Source organism: Arachis hypogaea, chromosome 11, assembly GCF_003086295.3.
Source record: "Arachis hypogaea cultivar Tifrunner chromosome 11, arahy.Tifrunner.gnm2.J5K5, whole genome shotgun sequence".
Classification (NCBI taxonomy): Eukaryota; Viridiplantae; Streptophyta; class Magnoliopsida; order Fabales; family Fabaceae; genus Arachis; species Arachis hypogaea.
Window position 1 is genome coordinate 2,188,438 of NC_092046.1, and position 21,140 is coordinate 2,209,577.

The 21,140-nt window shown below is 34.2% G+C and overlaps 3 protein-coding genes across 6 annotated transcripts; 2 read left to right on the forward strand and 1 right to left on the reverse strand.

Annotated features, from left to right (window-relative positions):
* Positions 1-372: 372 nt before the first annotated feature.
* LOC112719836 (pentatricopeptide repeat-containing protein At1g10910, chloroplastic) lies at positions 373-4,955 on the forward strand. 2 transcript variants are annotated; one of them, XM_072206281.1, is made up of 11 exons: positions 561-959; positions 1,305-1,389; positions 1,478-1,539; positions 1,657-1,741; positions 1,993-2,295; positions 2,478-2,582; positions 2,804-2,903; positions 3,184-3,503; positions 3,831-4,007; positions 4,096-4,224; positions 4,547-4,955. In XM_072206281.1, the coding sequence occupies exons 1-11, from the start codon at positions 685-687 to the stop codon at positions 4,760-4,762; spliced, it is 1,857 nt and encodes a 618-aa protein (XP_072062382.1). In that variant the 5' UTR covers positions 561-684; the 3' UTR covers positions 4,763-4,955. The 2 variants fall into 2 exon arrangements, with proteins under 2 accessions (XP_025626336.1, XP_072062382.1); XM_025770551.3 differs by having other exon boundaries at positions 373-959; positions 1,478-1,741.
* Positions 4,956-11,516: 6,561 nt separating this feature from the next.
* On the forward strand, positions 11,517-14,458 carry LOC112719837 (RNA-directed DNA methylation 4). 3 transcript variants are annotated; one of them, XM_025770553.3, is made up of 3 exons: positions 11,517-11,892; positions 11,970-12,040; positions 13,185-14,458. In XM_025770553.3, the coding sequence occupies exon 3, from the start codon at positions 13,207-13,209 to the stop codon at positions 14,272-14,274; it is 1,068 nt and encodes a 355-aa protein (XP_025626338.1). In that variant the 5' UTR covers positions 11,517-11,892; positions 11,970-12,040; positions 13,185-13,206; the 3' UTR covers positions 14,275-14,458. The 3 variants fall into 3 exon arrangements, with proteins under 3 accessions (XP_025626338.1, XP_025626337.1, XP_025626339.1); XM_025770552.3 differs by having other exon boundaries at positions 11,517-11,882; XM_025770554.3 differs by having other exon boundaries at positions 11,536-11,864.
* Positions 14,459-18,593: 4,135 nt separating this feature from the next.
* LOC112719838 (F-box/kelch-repeat protein At3g06240) lies at positions 18,594-20,191 on the reverse strand. Its single transcript, XM_025770556.3, has 2 exons — positions 18,937-20,191; positions 18,594-18,836 (listed from the first exon to the last, which is right to left on the reverse strand). The coding sequence occupies exons 1-2, from the start codon at positions 19,957-19,959 to the stop codon at positions 18,819-18,821; spliced, it is 1,041 nt and encodes a 346-aa protein (XP_025626341.1). The 5' UTR covers positions 19,960-20,191; the 3' UTR covers positions 18,594-18,818.
* Positions 20,192-21,140: the final 949 nt, after the last annotated feature.

Genomic DNA, 21,140 nt, shown 5'->3' on the forward strand with positions numbered 1-21,140 from the left:
TATCCTTGTTATTTTACTGACTTTCAAGATCAAGTGCTTCTCCTCAATTTTTTGCCCCAGAAGTCCATATAGTGTATGGTTGTTGAAATGATCATTAAGAATTTACTTAGAATGAAGTGTAAGGTCGTATAAGAACAAAAAATATATTTTGTCTATTAAAAAATGAGTTCAATTTTGATACACCGACAGTGTCATTTAATTGTATTCGTTTTTTGGATAATCATTTATGCTGTTAATATTGTACAACTAGCATTTCCCAAAATTAAATTCTTAAAATATATCTTATATCGTATATAATATAACTACAAAAACTAGTCTTCAAAAAAAGAACTACAAAAACTAACGTGAATATTAGCCCCATTCTTTTTCAACAAGTATATCCGGATATGAGACTCGGCTAGACTAAATAGTAAATAGTGTGTTTGTAGTGCTTAGGATTGGAGCCAGTCCAATCTATTTGATAAAAAACAAACTACAAGGAGCAGGGTGGGCCAAGCCCACACACAGGGAAGCCCAAAAAAACAGACACAAAACAAATCAACCAAGCATGCTTATGACTTGGTTGAGCATTGAGGACTTGATAAGCCCAATGAACAAATACACTGTCCTCTAATTCCAACGGTTCTTTGGGCATTTTTCTCAAACAGTTGGCAGGCACACCTGAATGCTGCTACGCTAACAGCTATGGAGATTCAGATATTTTCATTATCATCATCGGTGGTTCTTCCTTTTCCTTCCCAATCCGGGTTAGCGTTTCGCCCATTAACACCACCACCAAGAGCCACCACTTCCACCACCACCACCACCACTTCCACCACCACTCCACCACCTCATAGTCAAAGCTCTAGCTCCATCCGAGTAATGAAAATTCGAAAGGATTCCAACAATTCCTTCTCCGCAAGAAATTCCGCCAAACTTGAAATTCAGCAAGCTTCTCATTTGCCCTCTGCTCTTGCAAGGTTCTCTCTCTATACAGTTACTGTCACCTGTCATCCTTAGAAAGTTAGTTAGTTCGTTATTAAACAGTTTTAGTTAGGAATTACCTTCTTGAATAAATGCCCTATGCATTAGGATAACAAATATACAATAATTTCATAAAATAAAAATAATAGAAGTTTGTTATTTAAATGCATATACTTACTAACATGCATTTACATGATTATTGTTATAGAATTCCACATTAAAAGAACTCCTGAAAGTAGCTTATGACAACTATTTTGAAGTATCAGTGCTTAGACTGGGATTTGAGTTTTTCATGTACATGACTATTTTTTCATTCTGTGAAAATTTCTATTTCACCACAGGGTAGGAGAAATTTTGACAGTTAAGGACCTAAATGCCATTTTGCACCACTTCGGCAATGCAAACATATCCGAACACGCATCTCAGGTGCTTGTAAATCCTATTTCCCTGGATATATTTGTTTAGTTTCGGAATTAACTTGTAGATTGTATGATTTTACTATATGCATTTGCAGCTATTTTCATGGATGCAAGAAAATGACAAGCTTGATGCATCATCTTACTCTCATTATATGAGGTTCATGGCAAGTAAATTCGATGTGGCTAAGATGTTGCAGCTGTACAGCAGCATTCAAGATGTATCAATCAAGAGCAATGTCTATGTGTGTAACTCTGTTCTTAGTTTTCTGGTCAGGAAGGGCAAGCTCGATACTTCTCTGAAACTGTTCCAGCAGATGAAAGAAGATGGTCTAGTCCCTGATGTTGTTACATATAGCACGGTATGTGATTATAAATCATATGAGAGAAATATTGTTTGGAAAACAATGAACTATATATCATTCATAGGTTATGTAAAAGGAGAGCACCGTCAACAACCCAATCCTTAGTAATATCTTATTGATTCTCCTCCAGAACTCTTGACTCTTATTCTTTTGGAGTTCATGTCGGAACATATACCAATCCTAACTTTACATTATATATCTTCTTTTTCTTCTTTTATTGGATCTAATTGTATTGTTATCATCCTTAGCTTCTTTCAGGTTGCATTAAAGTTAATGACAGATATCCTAAAGCACTGGAGCTAATTCAGGAATTGCAACACAATGAACTGCAGATGGATGGAGTAATTTACGGGGCAATTCTAGCAGTGTGTGCTTCCAATAGTAAATTGGAAGAAGCAGAATACTATTTTAACAAGATGAAGAATGAAGGTCAAGCTCCAAATGTCTATCATTATAGCTCTTTGCTCAACGCGTATTCAGCATGTGGAAACTACAAAAAAGCTGATATGCTGGTTAAACAGATGAAATCTGAAGGGTTAGTACCAAACAAGGTTTGTTACGCGTCTTGATGAGATGTATGTTTGCCACATTGGTGTTTCTATTTTCTGTTTTATATTTTTATTGCAAACAAAATCTTATATTTGTTTTCTATATGTTGCTTTTTAATATTCTGCTGAAAATAAAGAATTCAATAAATATGAATGACTAATGCCAATATAAAAAAGAAATGCAGGTCATTTTGACAACCTTACTAAAGGTTTATGTTAAAGGAGGATTGTTTGAGAAGTCCAGAGAATCATTAGCTGAACTAAAATCTTTGGGCTATGCTGAAGATGAGGTAAAAAAGACTTTCGAACTTAAAACAGGGAGCTGTTTGCTTTATTTGACTCTGACACATTACTAAATTATTTTATACAGTTTATCATTAATTAATTATATTACTTTGTCGATGACTAAAATTTATCATTGTTTCACAGGATTAATTTATATATACTTTTAAATTTTTGTTCTTTCTTCTATCTTGACTTATTTGACTAATCAATCTAAATTTATACATAGATGCCATACTGTATATTGATGGACGGCCTAGCTAAGGCAGGACAATTTGAAGAAGCTAAACTAACTTTTGATGAAATGATTAAAAACAATGTCAAATCTGGTAAGTTTTTTTGTGGACTTTCTCGTTAACAGAAAGATGTATTTAGCATTAGATTAACTAGTGCCATGGGTTTTTAGGGACCAAAAACTGTACACAGATACATATGCAACATAGATCAATAAGACATCTAGAAATATTTTGAAATTCTGGAAATACATATGATACATATATTGTTTTACAACTCATAGCTGAGCTGTTTTCCTTTTTCATGTTTAGCTTCAGCTTTAATAACTATTTTTTCCATATCCTAGCAATTTACTGATTTAATTTCGTTATGTAGATGGCTATGCGCACAGTATCATGATATCAGCATATTGCCGAGCCAAGCTTTTTCGGGAGGCAAAGCAGTTGGCAAATGATTTTGAAGCAACCTCGGACAAATACGACATAGTTATTTTGAATTCAATGCTCTGTGCTTTCTGCAGAGCTGGTGAAATGGAAAGCGTAATGGAAACACTAAGAAAAATGGATAAAATGGCAATCAGTCCTGACTACAAAACCTTCAATATACTAATCAAATATTTCTGTAGGGAAAAGATGTATCCATTAGCTTTTCGAACAATGGAAGACATGATTAGTAAAGGCTATCAACCAGCAGAGGTATGTATTTTGTAATCTGTGTATGATTGAACTTGTCTTTTAGTCAGTTTAAATCTATCATTTCAATTTTTACAATAAAATCTTTTCTAATATAAACCCACATCTATGATATTTGCATCCTTGTCGGCCAAATTTCACATTTTTGTAGCATAGACCTATTGTATGTTTCTGCTGTCTTGCCCAAATAGATTTATGTGTACAAGTTTATTATTCTACCAAAATGTCAATATGAATAACAGGGAGAAGGAAAGAGTTTCTGAAGATGAAGTTTAACATTAAAAAAAAGAAACAGGCTCTACCATATAACGCCTTCCTTTTTTTTTGTAGGAACTCTGTTCTACTCTAATATATCACCTTGGTCGAATCAAAGCTTATGTTGAGGCATTTTCCGTTTATAATATGTTGAAGTATAGCAAGAGAACGATGTGCAAGGCAACTCATGAGAAGATTCTACACATTCTGCTAGCAGGAAATCTTTTGAAAGATGCCTATGTGGTAGTCAAGGTATAGTTATACCAGATTTTGGGAACACACAAATCTTAAATTTTCTTGTAGTATAGCAATTTTGTCTGACAAGCCTTATTCACTTCAGGATAATGCAACCTACATTTCTCGCGCTGCCATCAGAAAATTTGCATGTGCATTTCTGAAGTCTGGTAACATCAACTTGATGAATGATGTTATGAAGACCCTCCAAGATAGTGGCTACAAGATTGATCAGGTATATCAAATTCAAATATCATCATCGAAATGTCAATTTATTTATGGGTTTATATCCGTGATTTAATTTGTGGCCAACTACATCCATGTCATGTTAAGATACAACCAATCATTTTGTGACACATGAAATTAACCTGTTATGTCATCATGCCACACAACACTTATTGATTTGTCTTTCGAGTATATCTTTCAAAGACTAATATAACTAAAAAATCTCTCGAAAACCAATTTGAAAAACGGATTATCTTTCAGGGATAAATTTAAGTATTAACTCATTGTTTCAACTTTTACTCCAAAACCAATCATATATTTTTCTTGTACAGGATTTATTTCAGATGGCTATATCGCGGTATTTAGGTCATCCTGAAAAGAAGGACTTGCTTCTACACTTGCTGCAATGGATGCCAGGTCAAGGCTACGTGCTTGATTCATCAACAAGGAACCTAATCCTCAAGAATTCACACTTATTTGGTCGCCAACTTATTGCTGAGGTCTTGTCCAAGCAAAAGCTGATGTCAAAATCACACAAACCTCAATAGAATGGTCCATGTTACATTTATTTATGATGATCTATGATGAGATATCCAAAGCTAGATACTATCATCCATCATACACTGTAACAATTCAAATTCTTTTAGGGTTTAGGATATATGTACAATAACCTACGACTGTGTAGATAAAGTGATTTAACCAAATAGTAATAATGATATCCTTTTATGAATGTATCTAAAATGATCTTTAGAATTCATGCCATATGTAGGAGGAATGAACCATGCAAAATTGATCCCCTTCGACTTACTTTTTGTATTTTATGTTGGGTATACGAAGATGGTAAGATGACAAAATCTTATATTTGTGTAGTGGTTTTAAGGCACAATTAGATCGTTTTTTTTAGAGAGATATTTGTTCTCACACTTAGTTGCTATAGGGTTGATGACAATACTCTTTTAGAATACAATGAAACCAAAGAATTTCTTAGTTAGCAATAATAAGAAATTCTTAACTCTCTTGAACAAAGAAAATTCTCAGTAGTTAAAATCAAATGTACACTTAGTACTTGTTATTATTTTGTTACATACTATGTTGATCAATGGGTAACTCATATATATATTTATGCTGCATGTATGAGAATCAAAAGTCACACGTAACTTATGAACAGATGTAATCTTTGGTTATTCATTGAATAGTTACATAATGAATAGATGTGACTTTTGATTATTCCTTGAATAGGCACAAAGTACCGTTAACATACACTAACAAGCATTCATAAAAGAATTCCACTAAGGAGTGGGAGCCAATGAAGAATCTTGACAATGTGTACAATGGGTTAGTTATAGAGATAAATAATAAATTCAAAAACTCTCATTTAGTTATTTCACCTCCAATTTCAAATTTCAAATTTTTAAAAAATTCAATTAGTTATTTCAAAAAAATAACCATATGAAATCATCCAATACTCTCTTCTTTTTCAACTGGCGACCACCCCACCTTCATCAATAATCATCCCATTTCACCGTTACTACTTGACTTGCCACACGTCACTCACCCTTAATAAAAATAACCATCCATTTAAGGATAAAAATAATTATTCATATACCTAATAAATTGAACATCTAACATATTTTACTTATATATAACTAAATCAAATCCAATCAAAATAATCATCTACATAAAAATTAAAATAACCATTCGTATACCTACTAAAATGACCATCTTAAATTGACCATTAAAATAGAAGAAGAAGATGAATAAACAAAAGAAACAACTATTGTGGTGAAACATAGTTTTGAAGGACTAGTCATGACGAAAGCGACATTGTTGTAAAGCATAGGGCTCAAATCATGAAAGAAGCTAACTATACTTGGATTCGAAGAAGAAGAGCATGGTGATATCATCGGTGAGAAGAGGCTTGAAGGAATGGGAGAAAGCGAAGCCTATTCGAAAGAGAGGCACGAAAATAGCGGCAGCAATGTTAGGCTGAGCGTCGGAGGGCAAGGCGCGTCAGACTGACCGGCGGATGTGAGGATGGTGTCGGTGGGAGGATGCAGCGGCGTCGGTATGGCCAACAAGGAATTCAGTGACGCGAGGTGAGGACCGGAGAAGATGACGGTGAGTTTTGGACGTGTATTGGAGGTTACGGTAAAATTAGAAATAACTGTACGTAGTGTGAATGGGTTTAAATGCTATCTTAATTTTTAAATTTTAAAAGTTGAAATTAAATAATTAATTAATGAACTAATTTTTAATTATAATTTTATTTTATTTTTAAATCCATTGTACATATTGTACACCATCAGTATTGGTTCCCAATACTTTCTCTTCATGTAGGTACACAACCGTTAGAGAAAGAATTAAACCGTAAACGGTAATTATTCAACCGTATATATTTAATATTAATATATTAATTTGTAAATACTTTTCAATCCCCTACTATTTACAAAATTTAAATATTATACAAGTATATGCATAAAGAATGTGTCACTAAAATTAAACATTCTTTTAGTGTAAATTTTAAAGTTCTAACGAAGTAATAGGTATCTAATCGATTGAACCTATACTCCATATGTTAGTACCAAAAATCACACACATTATTTATACCTCAAAGTTCAAGAGTTTATAATTTTAAGCACTTATATGGCCTTGTACTCATCCTGGTTTCATGAATATTTACGAGAATAAAACCTCTAAAAATTCTCGATTAGAGCCACACCACTCCTATATTCATATAGGTGAAATCTTTTGATAAATAATATTATCATTCCATTAAAAGTTTTAACTCACCCTCCTAATTTATTGTAAATAGCACTAAATCCTATACTTTAGTGTTCCAATTGCTAAATAACTTCTTGTTACCCATTAAACCTTGAAACTAGTGGTCTACTAGAATAAGGTTGGATTCTCATCATTTAGCAATAATAGGTTTTAATCCCATTTTAGCAGTAGTCTCTTTGATTTTATCCCTTAACAAATCTTTAGTCAAAGGGTCTGCTAAATTTCGTTGAGATCTTACATAGGTGATGATAATTCATCTATTAGTTGCCTCACAAACTCATGTCTCAAACTTATATGTCTAGACTTTCCATTATAAACCTTATTATATGCTCGAGACATGGTTGATTCACTATCACAGAAGATTGAAATGGTTGTCGTCTGCTGTGGCCACAACTTTATATCATATAACAAATTTCTTAACCATTTCGCTTCTTTACCTGCGGCTGATAAAGCTACAAACTCAGCCACCATAGTAAAATGTGTAATACATATTTGTTTCTTTGAGACCCAACTTATTGCTCCATCACCTATGGTGAAAATCCATCCAGAAGTGAATTTGTTATCACTAAGATTTGTAATCTAACTTGCGTCAGAATAACCTTCTAAAACTGCGGGATAATCACTATAATGTAATCCCAAGTTTATGGTTTTCTTGAGATAACCAAGAACTCTTGTTATAACTTTCCAATGTTGATTGCTAAGCTTTCCTATAAACCTTAATAATTTGCACACCGTAAATGTTATATCAGGTCTATTACAATGCATTGCATACATTAAATTTCCTATAGCACTAGCATATTCTAATTGTGCTATAGGTCTTCCTATATTTCCTTCTAATTTAAGATTAGGATCATAGGACATATTGGATTCTTTAATTGTGAGATGATCAAATTTTTTCAATACCTTTTTGATATAATGAGATTGACTTAAAGTAAAGCCAAATTCATTCTTTTACACCTTTATGCCTAATATTGTATCAACTTCATTTAAATCCTTCATCTTGAATTTAGAAGTTAGATACTCCTTTGTTATACGAATTCCTTTTAAATTTGTTCCGATGATTAACATATCATCAATATATAAACAAATGATTACTCCATCATTTTTAGTAAATTTTGAGTAAATACATTTATCCACACTATTATGTGAGAAGTCATTTGATAACACCACTGAATCAAACTTCTCATGCCATTATTTAAGCGCTTGTTTTAGCCCATACAAACTTTCTTTTCATTTTCGAGTAGCACATAGCCTTTCGGTTGCTCCATATAAATTTCTTCATTAAGATCTCCATTTAGAAAAGTTGTTTTAACATCCATTTGATGTATATAAAGCTTGTGAATGGATGCTAATGCTATAAGAGTCCTAATAGAAGTCATTCTTGTCACATGTGCGTAGGTATCGAAATAGTCTAGACATTCTTGTTGTCTAAACCCCTTGGCTACTAATCTTACTTTAAAGGTTTGTAATGCACTATCAGTGTTATACTTTCTTCTAAATACCCACTTACATCTTATAGGCTTTGATCCTGGAGGCAAATCAAACAAGACCCAAGTATTATTTGATAATATTGAGTCTATTTCATCATTTATTGCTTCTTTCCAAAAAGCAGAATCCCTTTAAGCCATAGCCTCTTTGAACACACCCTCTATATTCATCACAATAGGAATTTTGTTTGTCATAGAATCCCTAGTTCCTTCTACCAAAAAGGTGATAGTTTGAGAAGAAATAAAATATGGATTCAAGTCCTTTTCTTTTCTTACTCTCAATCTTTTTCTTGGTTCAATAAACTCTTTGTCGCTTAGACGTTTATTATTTTGATTATCTATTTCTCGTGGAATATTTGTATTATTTTGGGAATATTCTGAATTAGAAGTTGAATCATTGATAAATTTATTTTCAATAAATTCTACCTCTCTTGATTCAACAACTACATTAGACACTAAGTCTAATATTCTATATGCTTTAGAATTTTGAGCATATCCTATAAAAGTGCATTTTATGGCTCTTGGCCCCAATTTGATTCTCTTTTGATCTGGAACTCGATAAAAGGCTAAACACCCCCACACTTTAAGATAATTCAAATTAGGTTTTCTTTCTTTCTAAATTTCACAAGGAGAAACCTTTCTATGTCTTGATGCTATCCTATTATGGATATGATATGATGTCAATAATGCTTCACCCCACAAATTATAAGGCAATTTTGCATTTAATAACATTGAATTAACTATATCCACTAAGGTACGGTTTTTTCTTTCTACCAAACTATTTTGTTGCGGAGTATATAGAGCAAAAAAACTTTTATTTTCTTATCATACATATTTTCTACTTCTATTTTATATTTTTTTAAATAATTCAAAAGCTTCATCTTTATTTCTAAGCAAATACACATAAGTAAATCTAGAACAATCATCAATAAAGGTTATAAAATATCTTTTTCCTCCTCTAGTAATATTGTCATTTAATTCACAAATATCACTATGAATCAATTCTAGTAAATGTGTATTTCTTTCAACTTTAGGAAAATGTTTCTTAGTAATTTTGGATTGTATGCAAATATCACATTTTCTATTAAAATCTTTGTTACTAAAATCAGTATAGTTATTTTTATGCATATATTCAATGGATTTGTAATTTAAATGTGCTAATCTACTATGCCATAAATCACAAGAATCAACAACATATAAGAAAAATTTCACTTTATTAATACCAAATTTATACATGCCTTCAGTACAATATCATTTTCCTATGAATACATCATTCTTAAGCAAGACCATTTTATCGGATTCCATTACAACTTTGAATCCTTTCTTACACAAGAGACTAGCAGAAACTAATTTTTTTCTCAAATCTGGAACATAAAGTATATTTATTAAACTTAATTTCTTTCCAGATATAAAATTCAATTCCACAGTTTCTTGACCACAAACTTTGGCTGAGTTGCCATTGCCCATCAAAACTTCTCTATTGTTCACTTCTTCATATGTTTTAAATTGGTTGCAATCATTACAAACGTGAACAGTAGTCCTAGAATCTAACCCTGAAACCATGCCAATATGCATATTTTGTACTTTTTCTGCAATCATAGTAATTAGATCCTTCTCTTCTACTAAGTTGGTTTTTGGTGCTTCCTTTTTCAGAAGTTTACATTCTTTGATGTAGTGTCCTTTCTTTTGACAGTGATAGCACTCTCTTTGTCTCTTCTTATCTTGCTTTAAATCTTTAGAAAACTTTCTTTTCTTTTTATTGGTGTTGTTTTCACCAATATGATTCACTTTTGAACTTTGAAAAAGATACATAGCATCACATTTTCGAGTTTCCTCCTCTATACGTATATGCCTTAGTAATTTCTCAATTGTGAAGTCCTCACCAAGATGTAAAAGTTTCTTCTTATAACCATTCCAAGATGAAGGCAATTTTGAAATAATTGCTCCAACTTGTAATGATTCAAGAATCACCACTTGTAGATCACGAAGTTTACTTACAAGGATTTGTAATTCATGAATTTGATCCAAGACAGGCATAGTATCATTCATAATAAATTCAAAATATTTCATCATAATAAACTTATCTGTTCCTTGTCGTTCGATATTGTACTTTTCTTCCAAAAACTTCCAAATCTCCAATGGTAATTGAATTGACATGTAGAGATCATAGAGTCCGTCGGATAAAGTGTTGAGAATATGACCTCGACATACGAAAGTATCTTCATCACATTTTTTTTTCAATTGAACAATCTTTTCTTTCTCTTCTGGTGTGACATTTTCAGTGGCATCGGCAATTGGTGTAGTCTTTGGGTCAATCACATATGCAAGATTGAGAACCGAAAGATGGAACATCATCTTGTCCTTTCAACGGTTAAAGTTTGTTCCGCCAAAGCGATCTAACTTGACAAACTCTTGATTCATGACCTTGAACGTAGTATTTTGATCTTGTGCCATCTTCAAGCCCGTGCATCCTCCTTTCCACTGCCCACCTATCGCCAACCGTGCAGGCCCCATCGCAGCCTCACCGTGTGCGGTAGATGTCCAGCGTCTTCCTACATTTTCATACGTGCATAACCGTCACATGCACGTAAATGGAGTCCAATTTGAATGAATAACTTTGTCATGTTCCATCGTCATTCACCAACGACAATTCCTCTCATTCGCACCTAGTCATCAATGGATAATAAGTCAGATGTTCAGTTCACTAGTATGCAAATGGTTAGTCTAATACTTATGCGGCTGGTTAAGTAGTTACTAGTAACATATGCCTGATGTTCAATTCAATAGGTATGCAGATGGTTATGTTGATTATTAATTGAATGATTATTCTTTTTGATTCAGTTTACTTATGCACAGTTAACAATAATTAGATGTTCAATTCATTAGGTGTGCAAATAATTATCTTAATGTTAGAATTTAAAAAATAAATTGAGGTGGAGTATTTTTTTATTTTATTGGACCAATTTTAAAACCCATTATTTATCTACTTAGAAAAACCGTTTATAAAAATACTAATTTATGCTTGTATTCTGCTATAAAATTACTAATTTAACCAAACAACAAACAAAAGTACAAAACCCGCCCCCTCTCCCCACTTCTTCGCCGTCACCGTTTCCTATCAGCATTTTCCCCACTCCGGGGTCCACCTCCTCCGTCACCCGCTACTCCGAAACCCTGAATCACTCTCTCATTCACCGTTCACAGCGCCTCAATTCTCCATTCCATCACCCATTACTCATCACTCGTCACTCTTCTCTTCTCCCACACAGCGTCCACAATTCTCAGCGCCTAAAGCTCTTGCTCCGCCGTCCTCGATTAACCGCGCCTGGAGTTCCGCCGTCCACAATTCACCGCGCCTCAAGCTCCGTGGTCTCTCCGTCTCGTGAGTTCTGCCACCAAAGTACCAAACCGTAATCAAAGCAAAATCCCATAATTCCTAATAACCGAAACGCAATGTATCAATTCCCTAATTCCTAATTTTTGCCAGGTCCGTCAATACGAAGAGTTAGAGAGAGATTGAGCTTGAGTTGGATCTTCTTGTCGAACACAACTACTCTGGTATTATTTTTCTTTTTGCTTTTTTTTTTCCTGAAGAAAGCTAGTTGCTAGATAAAGTTGACAATGGCAACTATGTGCCATGCGTGTTTAAATTCAACTCATTCAAATAGGGTTGACAAAAATGCTTTACTCCTATGATTTAGGTTATTCAGGATATCATATTTTAGAGTTCACAAAATTGCTCACAACCTGTTTGATAGAATGTCTCTTTGATTTGCCCCTTATTTTAGAATAAACTCAAAACCTTGATACAACTATAGACATTATATAGCTAAAACAAACAAATGATTTGTGCCCATTTTCGTTGTATATTGTTTAAGGCAAGGAGTGTAGTAGTATTCAGAAAATTTTGGTAGTGACATGTTCAATAGTCTCCAAAGAATGTTGGTATGCATTACTCTTCTCTTAGTGTGAAATATGGTTTAGTCTCTGGTTTTGAGCAAATGTAACTGGTTTTCCAGCTTGCCGCTTAAATGTTGTTTGTCACCATCAACTAGAATATGCGCTGGAGTTAAGCATATTCCAACTCAATTATATAGATCAACTTTCAAAAGAAGCTAAACAGTTCTTGCTGAACTGATTGCTAGCCTTAATACGTTGCGTGCTATGTGCTATACTATATTTAGCTTTAAATAAAGTAGTAGTTCTGCATATATGACCTTAAAATTTCTGATCTCATACAATTGGATTATGAGAATACAATTGCGTTATGGGAACTTGGTAAAATGTCTTCACCCTTCAGTTTTACTTGCTGGAAATTTATTACTTTGAAACTTTTATGAATAATTTAACTTGCTTTAGTTTGGATGGAATTGAACAATGTTCTCTTTTTCCTTTTTTTCCGGTAATTGAACTATAAGTTTAATTTGGATTTAAGATTTAGTTTTCACTTTGATTATTGCATGCAGATCTTTTCTAGCAATACTATAATATAACTTTTTGGTTTGGGAAGGGTGGTGGACTGGTGGCTGTTATTACTTGTATTGTATTATATTGCTGCTGAATTTTATTCTCACCACGGGTTATGCCTCTGAAGTTACTCATTAAGTGCCAAAACTTGTTCAATATATAGAGCTAGTCATGTTTTAGTTCATATACTAGGCTTTCTGGGGAAAGTCACTCTTCTCTGAACTTGTTGGAACAGACTGTGCAGGAACATAGCTACCATGGCTGAGAGCTCTTCAGTTGCACCGCCACTGAAGCCCGTCGTCGTTAGGGTCAAACGGAAACCCTCTCAATCCCCAGTTGATGCTTTCTGGCTGGAAATCAATGAGAGGCCATTGAAGCGCCCTCTTTTGGATTTTGGCAATTTGTCAATCTCTGATTCTGCCCAAAAAGTAGAATTTCGTAACAAGAAGGTTTTCATGCAACATGTGGAAACAATATGCAGCTCTGAAGTAGCCTTTGATGTTGTGCAATCTTTCATGGATCCTGGGTCGAGGGGTGCATCTGAATCTAAATCGAAAATTGAGCAGAGGAAGAAGAACTTCTTCAAAATGGATAATAAGCAAGAGCAGTTGTTGCAAAAAGCTAAACAAGAAAAAGAGTCTTCAGCAAAAGATGCTCGCTTTGAACAAATATGGAAGAGAAGGAAGGGTGGCAAAACGGCAGAGCAAGAAAAATCACTACAAGAAATATGCCAGTTCTATGACATTGTTCGTGTTGATAGTGAAGAAAACTCTAAAGAGGTGCAACAGGAAGAGTTGTCGTTGGAGGATCAGAGACTCTTGTCTAGCTACCTCCCTTTACTGAGAGAGTTTATTCCTAATGCTGCTGAAGAGATTGAAGCTGACATGGTTGCTCAATCCAAACAAGAGGCTTATGTCTATGACTTCTATACTGTGAAGGACGAGACAGATGTAAATAATGTTGATGATTCTTCTTCATATTCCTATCCACTAGTCCAAGTCAATGATGATGAGGAATATTATGATGGGCCAGATTATTCGGATTACGAGACTGATGATTCAAATGCTGAAGACAATCCGCTGAATGATTATCCAGAAGAGATTTCTGAAGAGGAGGATGAAGAGGTTAAAGACTCTGAGCACGAATCAGAAGAATGCGAGCATGAGAAGGATAGTGATGAAGATGAGGATCTAGAGCATGAGGGCCTTTCCAAAGATGATGGTGCTGATCCTCTATTTGATGAGGAATTTGATGATTATCATGGTGATAACACTTCTGATGCAGAAGATGTGGATAATGACGATTGGAAATGGTCTCACCGATGAAGCTTGTTTGAATTTCTGTTAGAAAACCAGAACAGACATTGAAATTCACTCCAACATAATTTTGAGGAAAAACTCTCTGTTTGGATACTCAAAATTAATTTTGGTTCTCAATGTCAATGTCCGTTTAGCTCAGAACAAGAAATACTTGCTTTTAGTTTGAAGAAATCGCGTTCGATGTTCCAAATGTGAGTCATGTCTCAATTACTCATATTACAGATTCCTTTTTTAAAAACAGAAAATTAAACAAGTAATGCTCACCATACTGAACTGAACCAATTTGAATATAATCAAATTGGTTTGGTTCAGGTTTGGAGGGAAACATGTTGTGTAACAACCCCAATTTTCGAGTACGTGGGATCTTTTCTGAAAATACGGATTTTTCCAGAAGATCAGTAAGGGGAGAACCTCTGCTATATCACCAAGTATCTCAATCCTCATTGTCATTATGTCATCTTTAAGTTAGAACCTTTTCTGAGTCTAGCTCGATAACGCAATCACGAAGAATCTAGTTTTTGAACCGTATCGGTTAGGAGTTTTGATTCTAGTTTTCGTAAATAGGCTCAGTTTGACGAACTGGACTCGATTCATGAGAGAAGAAAGATAATAGTATAATATTATCATTATATTAGTATTAGAAGTTGCTTGAAAGATATTATAAGGTTACTTGGTCTGTTTTAGTTAAAAACAGAAAATCGGTTTAATCGGGTTCACAGTTTACTGGTGCAGCTTAGCACCAGTACTCTCTGATGACTTTAGCAATGCTAAGGCCTCATCATACATGTTCTATTCTCATAATAATATGTTATTAGTGTCATTTATGCTAGTAGCTCAGAAAATAATTTTTAGAGATGTTTTTACAAGTGTTCCGATACATCTAGTTTTAATAGTTATACACCTGAGATATTTTAATATTATTTTAATCCACCTCCAAGCCAACCAATCGCAACTCACCCTACACCCCCAAAACCCCCAAGGCTGGTTCATTTTCACTTTGTGACCGAAATTCTCAAGAGAGAAAAAGAGAGAAAAGTTCTTAGTTCCAAATCTTCAAAGCTTGATTTTTGCTTAACTAAAACTCAAATCAAAATTTCAATCCAACCAAAATGATCCTCTCTTCTTTCTCTACATAATCATATGACTTATCAAGACTGGAATCAAGGTGAGTTGGCTGCACCATCTCCCTTTTGCTTCGGTTTCAAGGAAACATGCTTAAACATGTGTTTTCTTGATGTTCTTCTTTAGGAATCATGCTTAATTTGACTTGAGGGCTAATAAACGTGAATTTCCAGCAAGTCTAAGGTTAGAAATCACTTCCTAACATGCTGAGTGAGATTTGGTTAGTTGAGAGTTTTTGGATTTAAAGTTGTTCTTGATGTGATTTAGGAGGAAAAAGTGTTTAAGGACCACCTGAAAGTCTAACCGAATTAGGAGCAGCAAAATCAGGTAGGGTGTAACGAAATTAATCTTGATTATTTGTGTTTGAGTTGTGTGAATGTTGTATGATTTGGCTGTGCTAAAAATTGGGTCATTATATGTTGCAAATCCTGACCAATTAAATTTTAATCGATTGATCAGAACCAATTTGATAACACTCCTTGACTAATAGCGAATATTTAATAGTAAATAAAATACTAATTAATCCCAAATTATTTGAGTTTATTCATAGAAACGATTGAGAAACATGCTTTTCCTTTGAGAATAGATTTTATAAGAGAAACAAATAATAATAGTGTTGGAACAAAGTAGACTTTCTTTGTAGGATGCGGTTCTCCTATCTTATATAAGCTAGCAAGCACAAAACTACTACATAGATAAGGCCATTATTATCTCCATTTCACATAGGAACAGTGTTGAACACCTTCAACCCACCCATCACTCACTCCTTTCCTATATTTGTTCTTTCATCCTTATTTAATTACATGGGAAACAATTCAAGTGTCGAGAGTAGCGAAGAGTTCTCGTACGTTGTTCAAAAGGGTAGTTAAAACCTTGTATTATGACAGGATTCATTCAAGTAGAGAAGTTTTTCGCTATTCAAATAGGTATTTTCCTCCCCCGTTCGAGGGAGGTTAAAGTTAAACTATATCGAGGGACGCTTATTTATATGGAGGTAAAAGCGAAAGAAAGGGTCTTGTCTTGGTTGAAAGGTTGTGGAATAATCCACCGGGGACAAAACCTTACGAAATCACATTGACACATTTTCTTGCTGTTTGCAGTGAAAAGATTGACATAGGCCTTTCGGCGACGGTGACCATTACAGATAACAGGTGGAGTGCTAGCTCTGGCCTTGAGTTCAAGGGTCCATTCCAGCACCCTGCTTCTGCACTGTTTCATATGTTTGATGAGTTCAGGAAAAACAAATATCCACACTATTTGCCACCTAGGTGACTCCACTGTGAGCATCTGTTGTCATCTGGAAGCGGCGAAAGCAACAATTCTACCGCGTCTTCCCCACTTGAACAGATAATAGGAAGGAGCTTTCTTAACAACACAGGAAACATTTAAGGAGATGGGAACGGTAATATATTAATCAAGAACCTTTTGTATAGAAGGTAGAGGAAATTTGTCATTGCCTCGTTAATGGGATGTTGATTTAGACTGGAAAATTGTTGTTAGTGATGATGTTTTCGTTTTGGCATTGAATGAAGCCAAGAAGGACGTTTCTCTTTCATGAATCTAGCATGATACACAGTTCTGCTAAGGGTTTAGCACTGTATACATGATAAATAATCTTCAAAGTTTATTTCTAGCATGTCATTTTATCTAAACAATAAATCTAAATCTTATCACCAATTTATGTATATGTTTTTTAAATCTACCATAAAATAAACTATTTAAAATAATAAGAAAAACATTTTTCAACACACCACATAGGCAGTTTCAATGTCGACTAACTAATTTACAAGTGCTGTCTAAGCTTTTTGACGTGATTTTTGGGGCAGTTTGTCCGCCAAAAGGTTTTTTGTTGTTTTGCGGCAATTATAAACTGCAGCAACTTTGCATACTGCTTTCCTTGCTTATATCCACTTCTATATGTTTCTCGTAGGAGTAATGTTAGAAGACTAGCAGAATTTATTATTTTTTACTAGTAGTTAGCCAACAATATTTAAAATTGTGGGCTAAAAGTACCGACTAAAAATAATAAATTCTGTTGACACTTGAGCTGTATTTGTACCTTCTCATTGATATTGGCATGATTTAAAGTACCTTAGAAGCTTAGACTAAAACTGCATAGCAGTCAGATCAGTTCCCTCTATTAGTTTATCCAAACCACTTGTTTTGTTTTTTTCAATTATTATTGGACCACTTAATACACTCTTTCTGATAGCTAGATTCCTCTATAAATGTCCTACGGAGTGAACCCTAAATTTTAAACATTGATTCATCATTCATCTGAAGCATGTAATCAGCATCTACGAGTTGCTTAATTATTCAATGCAATTTCTCTTAAATCCGCGTGGATCCGGTTAGAGTTGGAGAATATATGCAGCCACACTAGCTAGTGCTAAAGTGATCAAGGCATCAATCCACACAAGATATGCTTCATTATTATGCGATCATAACAGCTTTTGTTATTTGGTTAACCTCATACAAATATGACATGTCAAAAATGTCAAGACAAACGCACCATGTATGATAGTTTCGGACAACATTGTTTTGAGTAACCTTTTGGGCAAAGATTCATTTATCTCGACACCAAGATAAGCCAATCAATAAGGCACACGCTAAAATTATAGAACTCATTTGGTGTTTTAGTTTTTTTTTTTTTTTTTTGGACAAAAATCACTTTTCCACCTGAATTTTTCGTCCAACTAAACATACCTTAAAGTTAGTTGTGTATTGGGTCTTATAGTTTTCTGCTAATCATATTTAATGCACTTTCACTGGTTAGTTCGTGTTCAATAATGCATGAGGTATTATGCATGGAATAAAGGCAGGGTTATTGCAGGTATGTTCGTTTTATGCTTCAAGAAGTAATCATTTATTCGAATACATATATACACATATATATAGACAAAATCTTACTACTGTATATTAGCACACCTCTTTTTAGGACTCATGGGTGTTTCAGTTACATGGTTGGAGATAGGGCCAGAAATGTTCTGTTGCTCTCTTAATATGTAAGCTATTGAATCCATAGCTATGGATAGCTTTTGGTCAAACTATATCCCTCTTCTTACACATACTAAGTGTAACTCTCCTTTTGTGATCATTTTTCCCTCTTCAATGTCTTTCCATTTTACTTTAGACTAAGGTTTAAAGTTGTAAAACATATTGTTACATTATAAAAAATACATTAGAAATTAAACATATTGTAATGACTGAATATCATCTATGATTTCATAGATCAATTGAAGATGAATACAAAAGCTAGTCATAGGAGAGCCTATCTATCTATATACTCACACTAACAGAACTGGTTAACAGATTTTGGACTCTATGGGATACTCCATATAATAATAGAGTATAAGTTAATAACCATGAAAAAAAGTAATATAATTTCTTCAAGGCTAAATCAAACAAGCATACCAGTGACGTTGCTTTCAGTAATTCTCACAAACCTACAAGCAAAAAAGTGCAGATTCTTCGAAAAACCTTGCCAGCAAGTAACAATAGAATGCATCATAATAAACAAGGCGATATCAAACTCTCAACGTATACCTCCGAAGATACGCGGCTGTCGAATTTCTCGATGCCAGCAGGCCTAAAACTGTCATCACTGAAATTGTAGACAACAAACTTCTGCTCCATGTCCAACCACAGCTCCAATAGTATCTCATCATCTTCGTCGGAAATACAAATCGCCCTTGTAGCGCGCGGAACATTGAAATCGAATCCAAGGAATTCAGGATAATATATCAAATCAGGCACACACAACAGCTTAGTCCAAGACTCTGCAATTCCATAATCCTTCATGATCCAAACATCAGTGAAATGGCTACAGCATGAGAGAACGCATAAACTGTTCTTGAAGACCTCTAATGTCAATTCAAACTCATCAGTATTGTTACCTCCGAAATCAGGAAGCGAAATTCGTCGATACGACTCCAATGCCAAATCGAGAGAAACAATGAACCGATTCTTATCCAACCAATTAAGCATGCCGCTCACGAATCTTCCAGGACAACACGCAGTGCTGCTGAGAGGAAAGTGCTGAATCCTTCTCCAGGAATCAGATCCCAAAGTATGAACCCTAGAGTCGAATTCATGATTCTTAATGTAAAGAACAACCACCACCTTGTAACTGTGAGTCACGTGATCGTAGCCGAATCCCGAGGTAACGACGGAGAAGCGTTGATCTTCCAACGACGGCAAGTTTCTGAACTTTCCGGTGGACGGATTCCAGAGAAGGAGATTTCTGGAAACGGTTAAGAGACAGAGGAGGCCGTTACAGGATCCGACTATGGAGTGGTGGAAGTGGGAGCCGGGGACAGCGGAAGGGAAGAGGCGAGTTGTGGCGGCAGAGGTGGAGGTGAAGGCGGAGGAGAGAGAGTAATCGGTGAAATAAGGATCAGCAAGGCGCGTGAAGATGAGGCGGCGGGGGGAGGATGCATGGAGATGGTTGAGGGCGAAAGAGGGATCGGTGATGAGGGAATTCCATGACTTGCATACGGAACGGAATCGGAGGAGGGTGGTGAGTGGGAGACGAGTGAGGATTTCGATGATGAGGTCGAATGGAAGCATGAGTAGTACGCACAGTGTTGCATGTGCTTTCACGACGCCATTTCTATCGGTGGGTGGAAACTCAGTAGTTGTTAGGTGAAGTTGCTAGTTCAAATTCATCACATCATTTCATACCAACTTTACTTCACTGTATATGTGAGTTTTCACTTTTCACTTTTCACTATATGGCTGATTATTTGTGATTATAAAATTAAGTGTCCAAGCTTATTTTAAACCAAATTTTTAATTAAAGTCTCTTCTTACTATATATATTGTTGCTATTTCTTTTTCTTTCTCCTCTTTTATTATTTTTTTATGCATTTCTTTTTTTTACATCGTCATTGCTGTTGTGGTAATGTTGCCATTATCCTTCTTCTTCTTCTTTCCTTTTTTTTTTTCATTTCTCTTTTATTGGAAAATAGATTCTTTTCAGTTTTTTTAACACTTGAGAAAATGCAGTGCAATTTCTCACCATTAACTTTATAAGTGGGATCAAAATTAAATATAAAAGAGAACAATAAAAAATAAAAAATCATAATTGACACCATCCAATTTTTTATTCACTGAAGAGGATCTACTCCCCTTTTATTGTTATCATCAAAATTACTGCCATCGTCTTCTTTTACATCTCTTTTTTTATGGGCGTAATTGTTGCCTTCTTTAAACACAAAATTTAAGATCAGTAGTATTAACGATTAAAAAAAAAAAACAATTGTATCTCTAAATTTAGTAAAAATTAATAAAAAAATCACAATTTATTTATCCTGATACAAATTAAAAACAAAATTAAATCAAATAATTTTACTAATCATCTTTTATCTTTTGATTTTTCATGTATTTAATTTTTTTTCTTTCATATTTTGAAAGGCAGGTGTTATTCGCTCTAAAATAATTGTTTAATTTTCTTTCACGTTTGTCCCCGTTAATAATAATAATAATAATCAGCTCCTAAAAGAGAAGAGTTAGAAAACCAAATTTGTAAATTTAAGAAGCATTTAAAGTATTTGAATAATGTTAATATTTCAATAATTTTAATAATTAATTTTAATTATAAAATATATAATTAATATTAATGCTTAAAAATTAAAATTATTAAAATTGTTGTGATAAGCATGGGACGTGGATGCCCATTTCTCCATGTGAAGCTCACATTCTCAAGAGAGAATGTATTTAATAAAGGTTAAAAAAGGGTGATATTTTAT